This window comes from Sorex araneus, chromosome 10 (assembly GCF_027595985.1).
Source record: "Sorex araneus isolate mSorAra2 chromosome 10, mSorAra2.pri, whole genome shotgun sequence".
In the NCBI taxonomy this organism is placed as follows: domain Eukaryota; kingdom Metazoa; phylum Chordata; class Mammalia; order Eulipotyphla; family Soricidae; genus Sorex; species Sorex araneus.
The window spans coordinates 14,317,428-14,337,793 of record NC_073311.1 but is presented as its reverse complement, the minus strand read 5'-3'; the positions used below and the strand labels follow the sequence as shown (position 1 = coordinate 14,337,793).

The window sequence follows — 20,366 nt, the reverse complement described above, 5'->3', positions numbered from 1 at the left end:
GTTTTCCCACTTAAAGCTAAGCAAGCATTGAGGAAACAGCAAACAAAAGCCTGGAAGAAATTGCAGCAACAAAAAGAACAGGAAAGACAAAAAGAAGAGGATCAGAGGAAACAAGCTGAAGAAGAAGAGCGGAGGAAAAGAGAAGAAGAAATCAGAAAAATTCGAGATCTTTCAAATCAGGAAGAGCAATATAATAGATTCATGAAATTAGTTGGTGGAAAGAGGAGATCAAGAAGTAAAGTAAGAAAAGCAAAAATATGATAAAGCATTGGTCAAAATGTCTTTATGCTTTTTATTAAGTCATTTGGCTAAGAGGAGGTTAAGGTTTTTGTGTTTGTTATACAACTCTTACAATTGTACTTATAATTGAGAATGAATCTCTCATAGCTATAAATATTAGAAGTAGGAGACACAAAGACTAAAGATGTTATTGGCAAGTGTCTGCTTTTAGCTTTTCCATTTTTATTATTTTAATAAGAAAGCAGGGGACTGGAGAGATAGTACAGTGGGAAAGGTGCTTGCTTTGCACATGACTAACCTGAGTTTGATGCCTGCTTTTAGCTGCTTTTTATTATTATTATCATCATCATTATTATTATTTATTGTTTATTTTTAAGAAGAATACATGGCTGGAGAGATAGTATGGTAGGTAAGGTGCTTGTCGTGCAGACGGCTGACCTGAGTTTGATGCCTGTTCTTAGCTCTTCCTTCCTTCCTTCCTTCCTTCCTTCCTTCCTTCCTTCCTTCCTTCCTTCCTTCCTTCCTTCCTTCCTTCCTTCCTTCCTTCCTTCCTTCCTTCCTCCCTCCCTCCCTCCTTTCCTTTTTCTTTCTTTCTTTCTTTCTTTCTTTCTTTCTTTCTTTCTTTCTTTCTTTCTTTCTTTCTTTCTTTCTTTCTTTCTTTCTTTCTTTCTTTCTTTCTTTCTTTCTTTCTCTCTCTCTCTTTCTTTCTTTCTTTCTTTCTTTCTTTCTTCTTTTTCTTTCCCTCCCTCCCTCCCTCCCTCCCTCTCTCTCTCTTTCTTTCTTTCTTTCTTTCTTTCTTTCTTTCTTTCTTTCTTTCTTTCTTTCTTTCTTTCTTTCTTTCTTTCTTTTCATTGTTTCTTTCCTTTTTTCTTTTCTTTCTCTTTCCCTCCCTCTTCTTTTCTTCCCTCCCTCCCTCCCTTCCTCCCTTCTTTCCTTCCTTCCTTCCTTCCTCTTCCTGTTTCTTTCCTCCTTTCTTTTTTTCTTTCTTTTTATTAATAAGAAAGCAGGGGTCTGGAAACATAATACAGCTGGTAAAACTCTTCCTTGCATAGACTTATCTGGGTTTGATTCCTGGAATCCTGTGTGGTCCCCTGAACCCATCAAGAGTGATCCCTGAGTGCAGAGACAGGAGTACCTCTGGGTGTGGCCTCCAAACAAAAACAAAATTATAAATATTAGATTACTTAGGATTACTAAGTAATGGAAGGATGGTTAGTAATCCTGCTTTCTTCTTATTGTATATATTCTATATATTCTATAAGTCCTACCATTCTTAGGGAATAGAAATGACTATTCCTTAAGAACATGGGCAGAATTCCTTAGTAATGTTTTTGTTTAGTAATGTAGAACTTGAAATCGTTCATGATTAGGTGATACGGACTACTTTAAAAAAAGATCAATCATTGTTCTCTATGGATTGGTGTCAGGAAATAAAACAAATATTAAGTTTGTGCTGGGCTGGAGAGATTGTACAGCACACTTGCCTTGTTTATAGCTGACCTAGCTGACCTGGGTTGGGTTCCCAGCATTCCATATGGTCTCCTAAGCACCACCAGAAGTGATTCCTGAGTGCAGAGGTAGGATTAACCCTTGACCATTGTCAGGTATGACCCCCAAAACCAAAACTGCTAATCTTGTGCTATTATCAATGACACCATAATTCTGAACTTGAAGATGACAGGATTGAGTGTTTTAAAGAATGAGTGTACTGAAGAGTGTTTTGGTTGGTTGGTTGGTTTTTGGCCCTCACCCAGTGGTTCTCAGGGCTTACTCCTGGCTCGGAGCTCAGGGCTCACTGATGGCAAGCTTAGGGGACCAAATGTGGTTGAGGGTTCGAACCCAAGGTCAGCTGTGTACCCGGCAACTATCTTGCCTGGTATACTATCTCTGGCCTCTCCTTGATTATAGGGAGTTGGTTTTGCTTAAGCAAGAAGCATAACTGATTGAATTTTCAAAAGCACGTTAGTAGAATATTGCCCACCCCCCTCCACACTCCACCAATGAAAGTGTCATATCTTCTATTATTCTTAAAACCATCTGGATAGGTTTTGCTAAGTATGAAACTAATGTCTGTGAATGAAACTTTCATGAAAAAAAATCCGAATTTGCTTTCTTATGTAGAAAGAGGCTGTAAGTATTCAGGACTGTTCAAGTATTCAGATTATTTTGTAGAGAAATCAATTTAGTGTCTCAGCTGATTGGAGTATTTTATGTCTAGCATAGTCTATGGTTAACTTTTGTTTAAAAGAGCCTGGGGAATGTGGCTCAAGTCATTGGACACATGACATGAATATTCGAGCCCCTGGGATTGATCTTTGGCACTTCATGCCCCTTCTAGTACTGCAAGATTGCTCTGGCCCCTGGTAGAGCATTGGGTGTGGCCCCCTCCCCCTCCCCGCCCCGTTTCAGCTAATAACTAAAACTGTCTATTACTTTATACTCTTCATGTACTTTGATTTCTCAGATGAGATAGGTGAGCATCACCATGATTTTTGATACTATTTTCTAAAAGTTAGATACTGCTTTATAATGTCTTTTCTTAAGTATAAATGGAGACAGAAGGTGGTTTAAATGTAAAAAAAAAATGTTGTGTGATTAGTCTTCAGATCCTGACCTAAGACGATCCTTAGATAAGCAACCTACTGATAGTGGAGGAGGGATTTATCAGTATGATAACTATGAAGAAGTTGCTATGGATACAGATAGTGAAACCAATTCTCCAGGTATGAATAAAACTTTAAAAATTTGCATATTCACAATTACTAAATAGAAAAATGTTCATAAAGATACCCCAAACCTTCAAATAAATGCATAATGAGAGTGCTATTGGCTGATGCATTGTATAATTACAGACATTTCTTACTGTGAATACTTTTGAGAAGGAACATAAAATTTATAGTGTATCTTGTGTTTCCAGATAGTGTTTATTTTTTATTTTATTTTATTATTTTATTAGTGAATCATCATAAAGTACAGTTACAAACTTATGAGCTTCCGTATTTGCATTTCAGTCATACAGAGATCGATTACCCATCCCTCCACCAGTTCCCATTCTCCTCTACCAATGTTCCCAGTATCCCTCCCGCCACCCCCACTCCATCCCCCACCACCCCACCCTGCCTCTGCAATAGGTCATTCCCTTTTGTTCTCTCTTTTTTTGGGTGTTGCAGTTTGCAATAGAGGTATTGAGTGGCCATCATGTTCGGTCTACAGTCTACTTTCGGCACACACCAGATAGTGTTTAAATAAACGTGTTTAAACTTCTCCCTATTTGATTTAAATAGTGAAGGTAGTGAAAGAAGATCCTGTTTTTTTCTAAGATATTTTTTTGCTTTAGTCAAAAAGAAGATAACTTTTAGTTTCCATCTGCTTTGTAGAGAAAATATTGTTAGAATTTTGAGTTGTGAAGAGAATACTAATAGCTTCTCTGGAAAGCCACATCAGAATTGATGAGGACTGGACATCAGTCAGACTGCATATTCTAGGATGTGAACTCTCCTTGGGGATAGGTTTTCTTTCTTTTTTTAATTTTATTTTATTGAATCACTGTGAAAAAAATACAAAGCTTTCAGGTTTAAGTCTCAGTCATATAACGATTAAACCCCCATTCCTTCATCAGTGCACATGTTCCACCACCAAGAACCCCAATATGCCCCCCTCCCACCCCCCACCTGAGAGGCTAATGATCTTTACTTTATTCTCTCTATACTTTGAATACATTCAATATTTCAATAGAGAACTCACTATTATTATTTGGAATTTTCCCCCAATAATTAAGCCTGCTGAAAAGTCATCATTTAATAATTTGTTTTCCATTGCTGAGAATGAAGTCTCCATGAGCTCTTCATTTGGGTTTCTGATATTTTAGCTCAGTTCAGTCTAGTTGAATTTCTGTAAGAAGCTGCTCTGGGTGCCAAAATGCATTAGAAGACCTCTCGGATCATAGTCTTTAAGGAGCAGAGGGTTCCTTTTGTGCTGGCAGCTCTGGATCTTATCTGGGCGGAGAGCGTGCTGGTAACGCCCCCCAGGGGATAGGTTTTCTTTAGTGGATAATCAGGTGCTCTTGGAAGTGAGGAACTGTTCTGTCAATTAAAACATACACTGTTGATGCAGACAGCTGAGTTCAGCTGGTATTCCAGGACCTGGAATGCTGTACTTGAGAGATTACGTGATGAGTGTATTTCTCCTTATGATTAGACTGCTGGATTAGAACTTGAAACAATTTTCAGTGTTTCTAATATAAATAAAAGTAAACTTTTCATGATTTAGGTTTCTATTTTCAGGTTGTTGCTTTTAAATTTATGTTTGATAATCTTATTTATGTTGATTTCATAACTTAATGTTTTGGTTAATCTTGAATTTTGTTATATTTATGTTCTTGGAGATGAATTATTTGTTTCCAAATTTTGATAGTATTATTATCTATATTTATTTTTTTATATATTTATTTCCAGAAAATAACTTTGTGATCTGTACTTATAAAAATCCTTGAGGAATTTTGAAAAAAATTAATGTATGAAAAAGTTCAATGTATGGAGAATATGCTCCTTACTCAGTTTTGTCTCATTTAATTTTTTTGCCATATTTATTATGGATAATTGTGAGTGTGTGTGTTTGTGTCTGTGTATGTGGTGTATGTGTCTGTATGTGGTGTATGTGTTTGTTTGTTTTGGGGCCACATCTGACAGTGCTCAGATTTCACTCCTGGCTCTGTGTTCAGGTATCACTTCTGGCAGGGCTCAGGGGATCATATGGAGTGCTGGCGATAAAACTTGGGTTGGCCTCATGCAAGACAAGCGCCCTACCCACTCTACTACCACTCCTACCCCTGAATAATTATATTTTGAGGTGGTAAAATACTCTAAAGGTCAATATATATTCAGATGGTGTTATTTGGGTCAGAAAATGTGGTTAATATATTTTGCTGACTTGTGAGATTATTAGGACAGTGAAGAAATCTTAGCTTGAATAAGTATATAGTTACTGGATAGCAAGAATAATCTTCGAATGTGCTGTATTTCACCATCTTAAGAAACGATTGAAAATAAATGTATAGTTATTTTCATCTATCAAAGAAGTGTTAATAGTTTTAACTGATTTGCATCAGAGCTATTCAGAGTTATATTAAAATGTGAATGTACATTTCATTGATCAAATTGAGTAGATCTCATTTTTATTCTACTTACTTTCTACATGATAGTCTTTTTCTTCACTTTTGAGGAGAGGAAGCCACTGCATTATTTTCCTTTGGGTAGAACTTTTTCTTAGATTCAGAGGATTTTTTTTTTCTTTTAATATGCTTCTTGCCTTTTCTGCTCCGTTACTTGTTAATCATTTGAAAAAGGGAACAGGGTTGAGAATCTAATTGTCAGCTTAAGTGGAAGACTTATTTTATGAAGACTCAAGGACAAGTTTAAGTACATGGAAATCGTTTCATAGAGCATAAAGATTTTAATAGAGATGAATAAAATTAATCTGTACTCTATCTAGATCTATGTTTCTTTAAAATATCCATAAGCTTAACATATTCCTGTAAAATTCTCTGTTATTAAACTAATTTGTTTTTTTATAGCTCCTTCACCGGTGCAACCACCATTCTTCTCGGAATGTTCATTGGGGTATTTTTCTTCAGCACCATCTATTTCTTTGCCTCCACCACCTCAGGTTTCTGTAAGTGAGAATTAATATATCAGAGAAAAGGGTGTTGCTCTTCTTTTTTAATTTATTTTGAAAACGGACTTGTCTATTGAATAATGCTATTAAAAGATCTTATCAAATCAGAATTATTTAGTAAAAATAATTCCCGTGAAAGGAATAATTTTGGGAGGGACAATTGGTCCACCCCCAGTGGTGTTGGGGTTCAGGGCTGGGGGTTGTTGGTGTTGGTATGATGCCCAGCTGTTGGCTTGGGTTACTCCTCATGATGGCTCAGGGAACCATGTGTTGCTGCGTTTCCACAGTCAAAGCTTGCATTCTGGACCTGTGAGAACCTCCCTGAACTTGAAGTAAATTTATTTGAGTTTGTTTTATTTGGTAGATTTTTTTTTTCTGCCAAAATCGATAGCTAATTTTCAGTTTCTTCCTGTTTTCAGTATTTAATGTGTTCATTTATTGTGTGTGTGTGTTTGTGAAGCAAGATAGTTTTTATTGAAATTTGAGGGGAGAGAAAGTACATTTTCAAGAGAGAGCATAGGCTCTGAGTGGATAAAGCAGACAGTCATGTGGAGCTGGAGCACTAGTACCATGCTAGGGCACTTGCTTTGCTGTGTCAGACCTGGTTCAATCCCTGGCACCACATACAGTCCTCTGAGCCCACCAGGAGTGATCTCGGAATACCGCCACGTGTGGCCCCAACCTCCTCCCACTCCCTTAAAAAGACTAGGAACTAGACAGAGACAAGCAACCAAAATATGTGTTCAAGGAAAAACAGGCTTGAAAAGTGAACTCTTTTTCCTTGTCAGTAGTTATATAAAAGGTTTATTCCAAAGCAGAGTGAGGATTATCTACTATTCTCGGTTACCTTTCTGGGAATTGGAATTAGTATCTTAGGATGCTTCTAGAAATTCTTTACTTTCTCCTCTTTTGAACAACTCCTGGTTGTTCTCCTGGCTGTGCCTGGGGACTGGGGACATTCATCATGCTAAGGATAGAATTCAGAGCCCTAAGCATTTAAGGCATTCCTTGCCCTAACACAGTTAATATTAATTTGAAAATTCAGCTCAAAAAGAGCATTGTTGGGGCTGGAGCGATAGCACAGCGGGTAGGCCATTTGCCTTGCACTCGGCTGACCTGGGTTCGATTCCCAGCATCCCATATGGTCCCCTGAGCACCGCCAGGGATAATTCCTGAGTGCATGAGCCAGGAGTGACCCCTGTGCAGAGCCAGGTGTGACCCAAAAAGCAAAAAAAAAAAAAACATTGTCATTGGAAGTAAATAGGCTGATGGAAGATAACTGTATCTTTCTATATTTTGTTTCCTATCTCCCATATTTTGTTTCCATTCAGAGCTACCTTTAAAATACGGAGGGAGGGCTGAGAGTGTGGGTCAGTGCTAGAGCTCGTGCCTTACATGTGTCACCCCCATTTCTTAGGGAAAAAAAAGGAAGTGGTGGAATCACAGAATAAAAGTTCTGGATTATTTCTAGATTGAATCTCCAAGACATATTCTTGGAGACATATTCAGGAATCTCTCTCAGTAGGTTAGCAGGACCTTGCTTTCTGACAATTCCTAGACAGGTGCCCTTATAGGAAATTTAGGATAAGAAAACTATTGGAGATGAAAGAAGGTTTTTCCTTTCATGGAATGTGTTCCTCTGGGAAATGGGAGAATGTATAAGCTAAATGAGAAATACAAGGTCTTTGAAGCAGACACATCTAAACTTATGGATTGATTAGATTATTTATAGATAATCTCTAATAGGTAATTTATAGGGATTTAACGAAGTAGTAGTGGGCCACCCTTGGTAGTGCTCAGGACTTATTCCTGGCAGGTTTGGGTGTCAGGAATCAAACCCTGGTTGGCCACGTGCAAACTCTACCCACTGGACTATTGCTCCTGTTCCTTGACATTTATTTTTTTTTATTTTTTATTTTTTTTGCTTTTTGGGTCACACCCAGCGATGCTCAGGGGTTACTCCTGGTTTTGCACTCAGGAATTACTCCTGGCAGTGCTTGGGGGACCATATGGGATGCCGGGGATCGAACCCGGGTCGGCCGCGTGCAAGGCAAACGCCCTACCCGCTGTGCTATCGCTCCGGCCCCATGTTCCTTGACATTTAATTCTTAAAATTTTCTATAGTATTCTCCAGAATCTCTTGTTTATAATTTTTATTTACTTAAAAAAAGATTAGGTGTTTGTTTTCAGTATCTATTTTTACACATTTAGTGGGAAAGCCCAAATAAACTTTGAATTCTTTACCTTTTAAAATGCTAAGTGAGAGTCTAGAGCCATAGCCCAGTAGGTAGGGTATTTGCCTTGCACAAGACTCACCCGGGTTCGATTCCCAGTATCCTATAGCACCACCAGGAGTAATTACTGAGTGCAGAGCCAAGAGTGACCCCTGTGCATTGCCGGGTGTGACCCAAAAAGCAAAAATAAATAAATAAAAAAAATGCTAAGGAAGAGCCAAGTGGGAAGTTTGTAATGATTATTACCTTGAAATTCATAAATGGTTTAAGTATTTTTTCCAAAATTGTAAAATTTTTTTTTTTTTTTGCTTTTTGGGGACCATATGGGATGCTGGGATTTGAACCCGGGTTGGCCGTGTGCAAGGCAAACGCCCTACCCGCTGTGCTATCGCTCCAGCCCCTGTAATTTTTTTCTTGACTGAATGTTCTGTTAATTTTTTGAGATGTACAGTGCACTTATTTATAATAAAATTTAAACCTAAAATTGACCTTTTATAATTTTATTGTTTCAGAGATAAACATTTGGATTTCATGTAAAATTTACATTGTAATTTTTATTTCTCTTTAAAAATTACCAGTCTATGCCTCCTTTGAGCCAGCCCTATGTGGAAGGCCTGTGCGTTTCTCATGAGCCTCTACCTCCTCCACCACCGTTACCGCCTCTCCCTCCCGAGGATCCCGAGCAGCCTCCGAAACCACCTTTTGCAGATGAGGAGGAGGAGGAAGAAATGCTGCTTCGAGAAGAGCTGCTTAAATCTCTAGCCAGTAAAAGAGCTTTTAAGCCAGAGGTAATTGAGATATTTGAAACTCTAGGTGGTGCTCTTGAGCTTATTTATTATTATTATTTTTAGATCACTTTTCTTTTACTGACTGTTTGGGATTCATTGGACCTTTCAGTAAAGTAGGGATAAGTTCGGACTAACCTGTTTTAAAATGTGACAGGTGTTTCCTTTTCTTTAAAGATGTTTTGTATCTCTTATGTAGGAAACATCCAGTAACAGTGACCCACCCTCACCTCCAGTTCTGAACAATTCACAGCCTGTGCCAAGAAGCAATCTATCTATTGTCAGTATTAACACAGTTTCTCAGCCTAGAATACAGAATCCAAAGTTTCACAGAGGACCTCGCCTTCCACGAACTGTAATATCGGTACAGATAAAATATTTAATCTCTGTGATTACTCAAACTTCTGTGAAATATTTGTTTGAAGTTTTGTTGTCTTGTTTTCCACTTCCTGGATTGTTTGTATAGACATAGATTTATGTGCAGATAGAATTTACTTTTGATAATATTGCCTGTAGATAATCTAAGCTGGGAACAGCTTTTCTTGAAAATTTGGTGGGATTTAGTGGTATTTTTTTTTGTGAAGCTTTATTTTCATTATGGTGACATACCCTTCTTTGCTCTTTCCTTAATTTTTATTTCTCTAATTCCATTTAAATTTTCTGTCTTATAATCAAAGTAAATTGTATTTTTTTATTTCTCCCATCTTTATTTATACTTAGCTAATATTTTAAAAAAATTTATCACCCTGCTGTAATGGAAGAATTTAGGTGTTTACTAAGGAGATAAAAAAGACAGTATCTTGTTTTTTAATGGCTTTGGCGTACAAAGAATGGAGCAAAATCATGTTGTAATCTTGCTTTATTTAGGTAAACCAACTTTTTGTAAAGTTGGAGAAAGGGAAAGTAAAACATAGTATTATCTAGAAGGACAATAGAATAAGTATATTTTTGAAATATAAATCAGTTTTAGTGAAGGTGGGACAAAGTTAGGTATATTACTCTAAGATTCTGCTTGCAGTTTGTTATTATTATTTTGAATTTGGCCATGCCTGGCAGTGCTCAGGGATTACTTCTGGCTCTGCTTTTAGGAATCACACCTGGCAGGGCTTGGGGGCCCATCTGGGGTGCCAGGGATTGAAGCCAAGTTGGCTGTGTGTAAGGCAAGCACCCTACCTACTGTACTATTACTCCAGTTCCTGGAACTTCTTATTACAGAACAAAATTCAGAGAAACAAGGTGACTTACTCAAGGGCACGTGGTTAATTGAGGTAGAGCCAGTTCAAGAGAAGACATATATATTTTTTTAAGAGTAGACATATCTTTATGTTTAAGAGTTATAAATAGATATTGCTTTGCAGCTTCCAAAACATAAATCAGTGGTTGTAACGCTAAATGATTCAGATGACAGTGAATCTGAGGGAGAGGCTTCCAAGTCAACAAATAGTGTTTTTGGTGGATTGGAGTCCATGATTAAAGAAGCAAGACGAACTGCTGAGGTAAATAAAAATTAACAAAAATTAATTTAAAGGGGGAGTTAATGGGATGTAATTAAGGAAATTGCTGTCTTTTTTTACTCATGAAATTTATTGTTTGTTACAATACCAAAAAATAGTTTTTTGGTTTTTTTTTTTTTTTTTGCTTTTTGGGTCACACCCAGTGATGCCCAGGGGTTACTCCTGGCTTTGCACTCAGGAATTATTCCTGGCAGTGCTTGGGGGACCATATGGGATGCCGGGGATCGAACCCGGGTTGGTCGCGTGCAAGGCAAACGCCCTACCCGCTGTGCTATCGCTCTGGCCCCCCAAAAAATAGTTTTATTAAAATATTTTATATAACTATTATCCCTATACCTATAGTAACAGTTATTTAGATATGATGAAGCTATGTGATTTTAATAAATGCTTATTTTTTGGTTTACTTAAAATTCTTGTTTTGATTTTTGGGCCACATATGACAGTTCTAGGGGCTGTGCCCGGCTGTGCTCATGGCTCACTCTCATTAATTAGTACTCGGATAATGTGCTGAAGATTGGATAGGATTCACTGCCTGTAAGGCAAGCACCTCAACTTCTGTTCTTTCCAGCACTATTTTTTAAATTATTGTACTTTGGGTATCAATCTGATTACAGTAGCATCAGGGTTGGGTTTTTATCACTTCCAAAGTGGTTTTTTTTAATGTTTTATCTTTCGCTTTATGGGTCACACCTGGAAATGCTCAGGGGTTACTTCTGGGTCTGCATTCAGAAATTATTCCTGGCAGTGCATGGGGACCATATGGGATGCCAGGGATCGAACCTGGGTTGATGCAAGACAAGACAAATGCCCTACCCACTATACTATGTCTCTGGCTCCCCCAAGTGGTGTTTAGCGGCATGGAGGCCCCTTTTGGAAATTCTTGGTCAACTGAACTGACAGTTCAGTTTTGGAACTGTCGTCCTACTGCTTGGGGGATCTCTAAGGCTGTTTCTCGTGATGGTTGGGGGACCATCAGGCGCCAGGAATCTAAATGCAGCCAGCTACATGCAAGCAAACACTTTAACCACTGTGCTATTTCTGGCCTTTCACAATCAACTAACTGCCCAAGACTTTCTGCTGCTGTCCATATGTTACTTCTAGCTTCCTTTCTCCCATTTCCTACCCCCACCGTTTTGTAATCTCAGTTTTGTAATCCAGTGCTGGGAGTTTGTCATCATCTGATACTGTCTGTTCCGTTGTTCTATTTATGCCACAGATGATTGAGATCATCTGGTATTTGTCCTCCCATTGACTTATTTTCCTTAACATGATGTCCTCCTGTTTCATCTGTTGCAGTAATCTGCAAGATTTTCTTATACAGCTGTATAGTATCCCATTGCGTCTATCTGCCACAACCTTTTTTTAAAAATCTGTTTTATCTGTTGTTGGGTATTTGGTGGCTTCCATATTGTGGCTTACTGTGTTTAGAACTACAGTGGAAATAGGGGTGCACATAGTGGAAATAGGGGTGCACATATCCTTTTGAATTAATGTCTTAATGTTTTTTGTGTGTTTTATTTTTGTTTTTGGTTTATGCCTGGTAGTGCTTAGGGTCTATTCCTGGCTCTGTGCTCAGGATTGACAGGGGACCATATGTGTTGCAGAACATTTGAACCAAGATTGGCTTCATGTAAGGCAAGCTCCTTACCTCCTGTACTATCTCTCCAGTCCGTATTTGTGTCTTGGGGATAGATGCCAAATAGTTTCATGACTTTTAAATTGTAGGTCTTGACTACTTTTACAATTAAGTACAACTAGTTTGGTGATTAATAGTTGGCATTATTTTAAATATAAGAATAGAAAAGATGGAAGCTATCAGTTATTTTGAAATATGTAAATGTGCACTGAACTGCAATGTAATAGTGTAAATCAGTGTTAGATTATTGAAAGATATAAATTTGGTTGGCTACACATGTTTTCTAGCAGGCTTCAAAGCCAAAAGTACCACCGAAATCTGAAAAAGAAAATGATCCCATGCGTACACCTGAAGCATTGCCTGAAGAAAAGAAAATTGAATATAGATTGTTAAAGGAAGAGATTGCCAAGTAAGTTATTTTTGTAATTAGCTATACAGGTCATAGTACCTTACTAGAGCTCTACAGGTATATGAATTAAAAAACATACGTTGGTTTCTATATAGCTCATTAGCATTTGTCAGGGAGTAAAGGTTTGGTCTTAGGCAGAGTTAATGTTTTTAGGAGGGAGTAGTTTGAGGTCATACATGACCAGTTCATTAGCATTTGTCAGGGAGTAAAGGTTTGGTCTTAGGCAGAGTTAATGTTTTTAGGAGGGAGTAGTTTGAGGTCATACATGACCAGTTGTGCTCAGGGCTTACTCTTAGCTCTGTGCTCGAGGAACTCCTGGTGGGGCTCTAGGCCCCTCTGTGGCTTGAACTTTGTTGGTTGTATGTAAGGTAAGGGCCTTACTTGCTGTACTATCTCTCTGCCCCCAGAGTTAGTTTTTATAGCGTAAACAAAGGTGAACATGTCCAGGGCTGAATTTATTGATGCACTGAGATATAATAAGAAAAGGAGAGCAGTACTGTTCATTGTTCAATAAGCTTGGTTCCTGCTTATTGGTTTTCATCATACTCACTTTAATACAGACTTTAGTTTTATCTTATGCAATAAAAGACAGTATTTTTTAAAATTCTGTGGCACAGCTTTAAATTGCAGTTTCTTCTCTGATGTAGTTAATTTTCATATTATTTTAGTCGAGAGAAACAGCGTTTAATTAAATCAGACCAGCTGAAGACAAGTTCATCATCTCCTGCAAGTTCTGATGTGGAAATAGATGGGATTGGCAGAATAGCAATGGTTACTAAGCAGGTTACAGATGCTGAAGCAAAACTTAAAAAACATAGGTGAGTTATTTAATATTGCTTTTATCTAATTGGTCAAATATTAGTGGAATTTATTTTTGTGATGTATTTCAGAAGTATATTGCACATTTATTTCATACTTTGTAAATTTTGTGAATTAACTTTTTTTGGTTTTTTTTTTTGCTCTTTGGGTCACACTGACGATGCACAGGGCTTACTCCTGGCTCATGCACTCAGGAATTACTCCTGGTGATGCTCGGAAGAACATATGGGATGCTCAGAATCAAACCCGGATTGGTTGTATGCAAGGCAAATGCCGTACCTGCTGTGCTATCGCTCCAGCCCCCAATTAACTTTATTATAGTTATATAAGTAGTAGTTTTTAAGTGAAAATATCAAGACTTCAAAGACAAGTTTTTCTCTTCAGATTTATATACATATGCTTGAAAACATTGATGAAACTAACTTTCTTTGTAAAAATTTTTCTTTAAAACCTCTGGTTTTGGCTTGGAGAGATAGTATAGCAGGTAGGGCGCTTGCTGTGCAGGTGGCTGATCTAGGTTTGATTCCTTGTGTTGTATGGTTCCCCAAGCACCTCTCAGTACAGAGCCAGGAGTAACCCCTGAACATCGCTCGGTGTGGCCCCAAACCAAAGAAACACAAAACCACATCAAAAATTCGATACATTTTGTGAAATAAAGTATGTGGCTATTAAGTTCAATCATAAAAGTATTTTGTGTCCCCAAAACTTAATGAATGAAATAATTTTCAAAAACATTTAAAAAAAAGGGGGGGAGGGGCAGAGAAATAGTACGGCTGGTACTGCATGCAGCTGACCTGGGAGTCAAAAATATAGTACAGTGGTTAGGGTATTTTCCTTGTAGACTGCCGACCCAGTGTTGCTCAGCCATCCCTTTTACACAGTGTCCAGTAAATTGTCATGCCTTCATTTATCACACACTTAATATCTCCATGCTTGAAAATATGACCTAGATGAGAGGTTATGACTATAGGTGGTTGTCAAGATTAGAAACTGACTTTTGGAAACCACATAGTCTTCAGTTAATTGTGTGTCCATAAACGTGGAAAGGTCATCTCACCTGCTAAAAATAGTACAGTTCTTTTGATCTATAACTGACAATGTCTGGCTGTGGTCTTGGCTCTTGGTCACCTTTACAACATGCATGGTTACTGTTTGGCCATTTTTTTATAACTCTCAATATGAACTTCTAGAATTTTCTCTTGAACATTTTTTGGGGGGGGCAGAGGTGGTACACCTAGTGCCTGGGGCTTACTCCCAGCTCTGCACTCAGGGATCACTCCTGCTGGGCTTGGTGGAACATATAGGATGCTCGTTTCAAACCCCGATCTACCAGGTGTAAGGCAAGTGCCCTATCCACTGTACTATTTCCTCTGGTCCTCAAACTATCTTTAATTGCAGCATTTACTTCTGTCTGATCCCTTCCTACATATATCTGATGCCTTCTTTATGGCCAAGGCATTACGTGCACACAGAATGAGTTTGCTAAACTGTTCCAGGTCCTAAGGTCTTATCTGATGAATTCTACCTGCTGTGTTATCACTCCAGCCCCGCATTTTTAACATTTTAGCAGGATTTGTAGTCTATTTTTCCAATCATGAGAATTGAAGGTAATTTGAAGTGTTTTTCATAAGAACGAATATTTGAGGAAAGTAGTAATTAAGTTTTCATATTTAATGTTCAGAATATGTTCTGTCTCCATTTATGAACACTGTTATCTAGTAAGTAGACTATATATCTCTAAAATTATCAGTAGGAAATTGTATTGTGTAGTGTATTAAAGATATTGAAATACATTTATTTGAGTTCTAATTCTCTAGAAATGTTCATAGCACTTAAAAAAATACTCTTTTTGCTTCTAATCCCCCATTACATATTTTCTGACTTTATGATTCAAAAATAGCAGTTGTTTTGACTATCCTACCATATTTTAAGATAAAATGTTGAAATTGTGTTATTCTAAAAAACGCACTTAAAAAAAAAATTGCTTTTCCCCATTTTTTTCCCTTAGACTTTATGTAAACACTTTGTTAGAGGCATTCAGTATTCCAACACCAATCCCACCACCGTTACACCTTTTTTCCCCCATTGTCTCCAATTTTCCCAACCATGCCTTGAACCTGTCCCCATGTTAGGCCCTCAATAATATTTTAATATTATTAAAATTGTTATCAATAATTTGCTAAAAGAATGATCCAAAAATGTGTCCTTAGAAGAAAATTAGTGAAGATTGTTGAATCTCACTTTGGACCATTAAGTCCTTGTATCAGAGATGACTAAGATGTTGCAGGTGTTTCTATTTTGCTAATTGAGACTGGTTGCCTTCTACATTATATCCTATTAAATCTGGTATGTTTCCACTGGTTTATCAGTAGAGCTTGAGATGTTGCACAGCTGCAAATGCGGCTGCGCACTCCAGGAAGGCAATTTTTTTAATGTGGTGATACAGCTGCAGTTAAGTTTTTTAACTGGGTGGCAGCTTTGGGATATGTGCGTGGCTACCAGGGCTTCTGGAAGTACAGGGAGATATTGGGGGGGAGCTAGCCCACCCTGAATCTGTGAAAGCCTGGAGATTTCAGCCATAAAATCCACACATCTGAGTATTTTAGCAGACTGATTTCTGGATGGGACTTATCCTGAGCAGTGGGAACATTCCGGGAGTATGGTGGGGATTGTGGGTATGGGATCTTTTGGTTGCCAGGGCTCTCGTCTGGGCATGTACTGCTGCGCCGACCCACCCACCTCCAGGGTACCCAAATGCTTAGTTTTTTGTTGGGGGACACACCTGGCTGTGCTCAGTACTTACTCCTGGCTCTGAGCTCAGTAATCACTCCTGTTGGGCTCTGGGGACCATAAGGAGATCTGGGGATCCAGCCTGGGTGGGCTGCACGCAAGGTGCACCGCCTTACCAGTGTACTTCCTTCCTGGCCCAAAGATGATCTTTTGGTTTTTGAGCCACACCAGGTGGTGCTCAGCATACATTCTTTGCTCTATGCTCAAGAATCATTCCCGGAAAGCTCAGGGGATCTCATGGGATGCTGAGGATAAAACCTAGTCTGCCGCATGCAAGGCAACCACCCTACCTTTGTACTATTGCCCTGCCTCTCTTTTTTTAACCAAATAATTAGTAGTCGCAAAGAAGTTAATTTGCATCAATAAATTTGCATTTTGTTTACTTAATCCTGAACTTTGCATTTATGTAATTATTTAAAAATTAGCCTTCATTTTCTCCTTTATTGCCTTGCTCTTACTCAGAAAATGAATTAAGAGACTTGTAGTTAATTAAATATACCTGGTTATGTTTATTAGGCATTTAACTATATGTATATTAAGACGAGCATAAACGAAGCTGGACAGCAATGTTCTGTTTAATACATTTTTAGGAACCATAGGGTTAATGTCAGCCATCAGTAAAGATTTGTTGTTAGTAATTTTCCACTACATATTTCTTTTGATTTAAAAGATTTTTTTTTTTTAATGGTTTGGGTTGTGGGTCACAGTCAGCTATACCTAGGGCTTAATTCTGGCTTCTATGTTCAGGGATCATCCAGTGGGCTCAGGGACTATATGGGGTGCCAGAGATCAAACCCAGGTCAGCTTCGTACAAGGTAAATCTTCTGATTTGTTGACAGATCAAGTTGAGCTGGTGAGACAGTGCAGGGCTTATGATACATGTTGCATTCCCTTGATCTCAGATTCCTGGCACTACATGGTCTCTCAAGCATTATCAGGAGTAACCCCCTGAGCACAGAGCCTGGAGTAGCTCCTGAGTGCCCCTGAGTATAGACCAAACTCCTTATTCCCTTATTCCCTCTACTCCCCAAGTAAAAATCAGATTTTGGCGTTAGTGATAGGGCTCAAGAACTAGAACTAGAACTCTTGCCTTATATCTTCAATGCCCTGGATTTGTTTTTAGGGTGTGTACAATCCCAGCATCATAGGGTGTAGCTTGTTTAAAAAAATAACATCAGACCACTTTGATTTTATACAGTGTAGCAGTGGCATTTTGAATATCTGAGTGTCTAACAAAGACAGAAATTTTCTTTCGCTTTGATGTTCATCTATTAGCACATATTTTAAGTGAGCAACTACTTTGTACATACATTTAAAGTTCTGATTGTTTAATATACTAGTTTAGGCATGTATTAATTAGAAATTTATTTTCCAATTAGGATTCTCTTGATGAAAGATGAATCTGTTTTAAAGAATCTAATACAACAGGAAGCGAAGAAGAAAGAATCTGTTCGAAATGCTGAAGCGAAGATTACAAAGCTTACAGAACAGCTTCAAGCAACAGAGAAAATTCTCACTGTCAATAGAATGTTTTTGAAAAAGCTTCAAGAACAAGTAATTAAAAAATTAAAATGCTGCTTATTTTCACTATGCATTTTAGGGTCTATTTTTAAAAATACACTAACGCTATCAAAATATGTATGCCTTATTTTTCATTAAGACACTTGTTGGTAAATTTTAATTTTCGGGTGAATTCCTTAAAGCTGTTGCTCTTAAATATAGTTTAAGAATCAGACTTTGGGGGTAGAGAGATAGCACGGTGGGAAGGGTGCTTGTTTTGCACTTATCCAACCCAAGTTTGATCCCCAGCCTCCTGGCGTCCCCAACATCCCGCCAGGGAGCCAGGGACGATCTCTGAGTCAGGAGTAAGCCCTGAACACGGCCTTTGTGGCTCCTCCAAAGTAAGTACTGTAGAAGTATGAAGGAAGAAGATCTAAGGTTTTTATTTATATTTTCAGGATTTTTCTGAAATTATCCTATATTTTCAGATTCACAGAGTTCAACAGCGTGTTACAGTTAAGAAAGCTTTGACTCTTAAGTATGGAGAAGAGCTTGCTCGGGCAAAAGCAGTGGCTAGTAAAGAAATAGGAAAACGGAAACTGGAACAGGATCGCCTTGGAGTAAGTTGTTTGTAGAAATATTTTGTTTTTTCACAAGTGGAAGGTTCTTATGGTTCTTCAGGGGTTAAGATGTATGAAATTGTTCACTCTTGCATATTAAAGAAGAATAACAGTAAGGCTATTTTTTCAATGACAGTCACATTTTGGGGAAGCTTGTTTTTTTGCTTATTTTTTCTTTGTTTTTTGGCAGATTTTGAATAGCAAAACTGTACATTTGTAAAACTTTCTTATCTTATCAAAAATTGTATATAAAATTACTTTGGATTATGTTTTTTTTCTACAGCCAAACAAAATGATGAGACTAGACAGTTCTCCATTATCAAGTCCAAGAAAACATTCAGCAGAGCTAATTGCTATGGAAAAAAGACGATTACAAAAGCTTGAATATGAATATGCCCTTAAAATTCAAAAGTTAAAAGAAGCTCGAGCTCTTAAAGCAAAAGAACAACAAAATATTGCTCCAGTTGTAGAAGAAGAACCTGAATTTTCTTTACCTCAACCCTCACTTCATGATCTGACACAGGATAAATTAACTCTAGACACAGAAGAAAATGATGTTGATGATGAAATTTCATCTGGTTCAAACAGAGAACGAAGAAGATCTTTTATAGAGTCCAATTCTTTTACTAAACCTAATCTTAAGCATACTGATACGCCTAACAAAGAATGCTTAAACAAACCTACTAAGAATACTGTAGAAAAGCCAGAACTTTTTCTAGGGTTAAAAATTGGGGAATTGCAAAATTTATATTTAAAAGCTGATAGCTTAAAACAACTGATTTTAAAAAGTACCACAGGCAGTACAGAAAATGTTTTGCATGGTCAGGTAATTGAGCTTTTCATACTGTTCTTCAAAGCTGAAATTCACCTTTGCCTATGTTTCTTAGGAAACTATTTTTTTATTTCGTAGGAGATTTCTGTGGATGTGGATTTTGTCATAGCACAGAGTAAAACAACAGAGGTGAAGCCCTGTCCATTTAGACCGTACCATAGTCCTCTTCTAGTTTTCAGGTCCTACAGGTATTAAAAATTCGATAAACTTGGGAGGCTGGGATATGGCTCAGAGCTGTGCTCATCTGTTGGTATGCAGACAGCCTTGTTCAGTTCCTAGCACTGCAAGGAGGAAAAAAGTCTGCAATCTTGAATTTTATAAATAGTCATTGTTTTTAATACTATTTAATACTATTTTAACCTTAATTATTTGATGATAATGAATAGCATTGCCTTGTGGTAAGTAAAAAATTAAACTTATTCTTTTAGGGAATGGTGTCTATAGTATGTTATCAGAATTAAGGCAGGAAAAGAAAGCTTTTTTTTTCTGTCTTATGTATATAGCTCATATTTGGGTTTATTGATTGTAATTCTAATTTCTGGCGGTTGGAATTTGTAGTGTTCTGCAGTACTGTCAAGATTGCTTGGAAGGATACTGGAGTTTCTTTGTTTTTATTTTTTTATTTGGGTCACACCGAGCAGTGCTCAAGGCTTACTCTTGACTCTATGCTCAGGGATCTCTCCTTGCTGGCCATGAGACCACATAGAATGCCAGGAACTGAACCCCTGTTGACTGTGTACGAGGCAGGCACCCTACCTGCTGTGTTATCTCTCCAGCCCAAGAATACTGGAGTCTTAGGAATCCTTCTGTTTTTAATTTTGCTTTGTTTTGTGTTTTGGGTTACACTTGTCTTGGTGCTTGGGGTTGCTGTTGGCTGCATTTAGGGGACTGTACTGTGCCGGGAATGTAACTTGGGGCTCCCACATGTAAAGCATGTTCTCCCTCAAGCCCTTGGGGCTATCTCCCCAACCTGGTCTTGTTTTGGTGTTTTTCTTTCATCCTCTTACTCAGTCTAAGCAATGCATTGGACAGCTTTCAAAAATGAATTTATATTTTTACAGATAATTAACTTTGTTTTAGGTTTCTAGAAGTTGTGAGACTTAAATATGTGTGATTTAATTATTAAGCTCCTACAAGGTAGTACAGACTTTTTCCTTTGCTTTACTTATTTTTGTATTGGCTGCTAATCATAAGAAATATTAATATTATGTAGCATTTTAACATACTGTCAAAATGCCACTTTGACATATAATTTTTTTTTCCCATTTTAGATCTTTTTGTTTTATTTTGCTTTGCTTTTGGCCTCTACCTGGC

At 37.7% G+C, this 20,366-nt stretch overlaps 1 protein-coding gene across 2 annotated transcripts in view; it reads left to right on the top strand.

Annotated features, from left to right (window-relative positions):
- Positions 1–20,366, top strand: part of ZFC3H1 (zinc finger C3H1-type containing) — a 62,078-nt gene that overhangs the window by 20,156 nt on the left and 21,556 nt on the right. The window contains exons 5-16 of one of the 2 annotated variants that reach the window (XM_055118239.1): positions 17–240; positions 2,840–2,963; positions 5,813–5,910; positions 8,726–8,935; positions 9,132–9,296; positions 10,291–10,428; positions 12,373–12,491; positions 13,160–13,309; positions 17,480–17,654; positions 18,089–18,220; positions 18,504–19,046; positions 19,131–19,240. In XM_055118239.1, the coding sequence (XP_054974214.1) occupies positions 17–240; positions 2,840–2,963; positions 5,813–5,910; positions 8,726–8,935; positions 9,132–9,296; positions 10,291–10,428; positions 12,373–12,491; positions 13,160–13,309; positions 17,480–17,654; positions 18,089–18,220; positions 18,504–19,046; positions 19,131–19,240 (2,188 nt within the window). Of the gene's footprint in view, positions 1–16; positions 241–2,839; positions 2,964–5,812; positions 5,911–8,725; positions 8,936–9,131; positions 9,297–10,290; positions 10,429–12,369; positions 12,492–13,159; positions 13,310–17,479; positions 17,655–18,088; positions 18,221–18,503; positions 19,047–19,130; positions 19,241–20,366 lie in introns of both variants that reach the window. The other variant, XM_004602674.2, reaches the window with a different exon arrangement.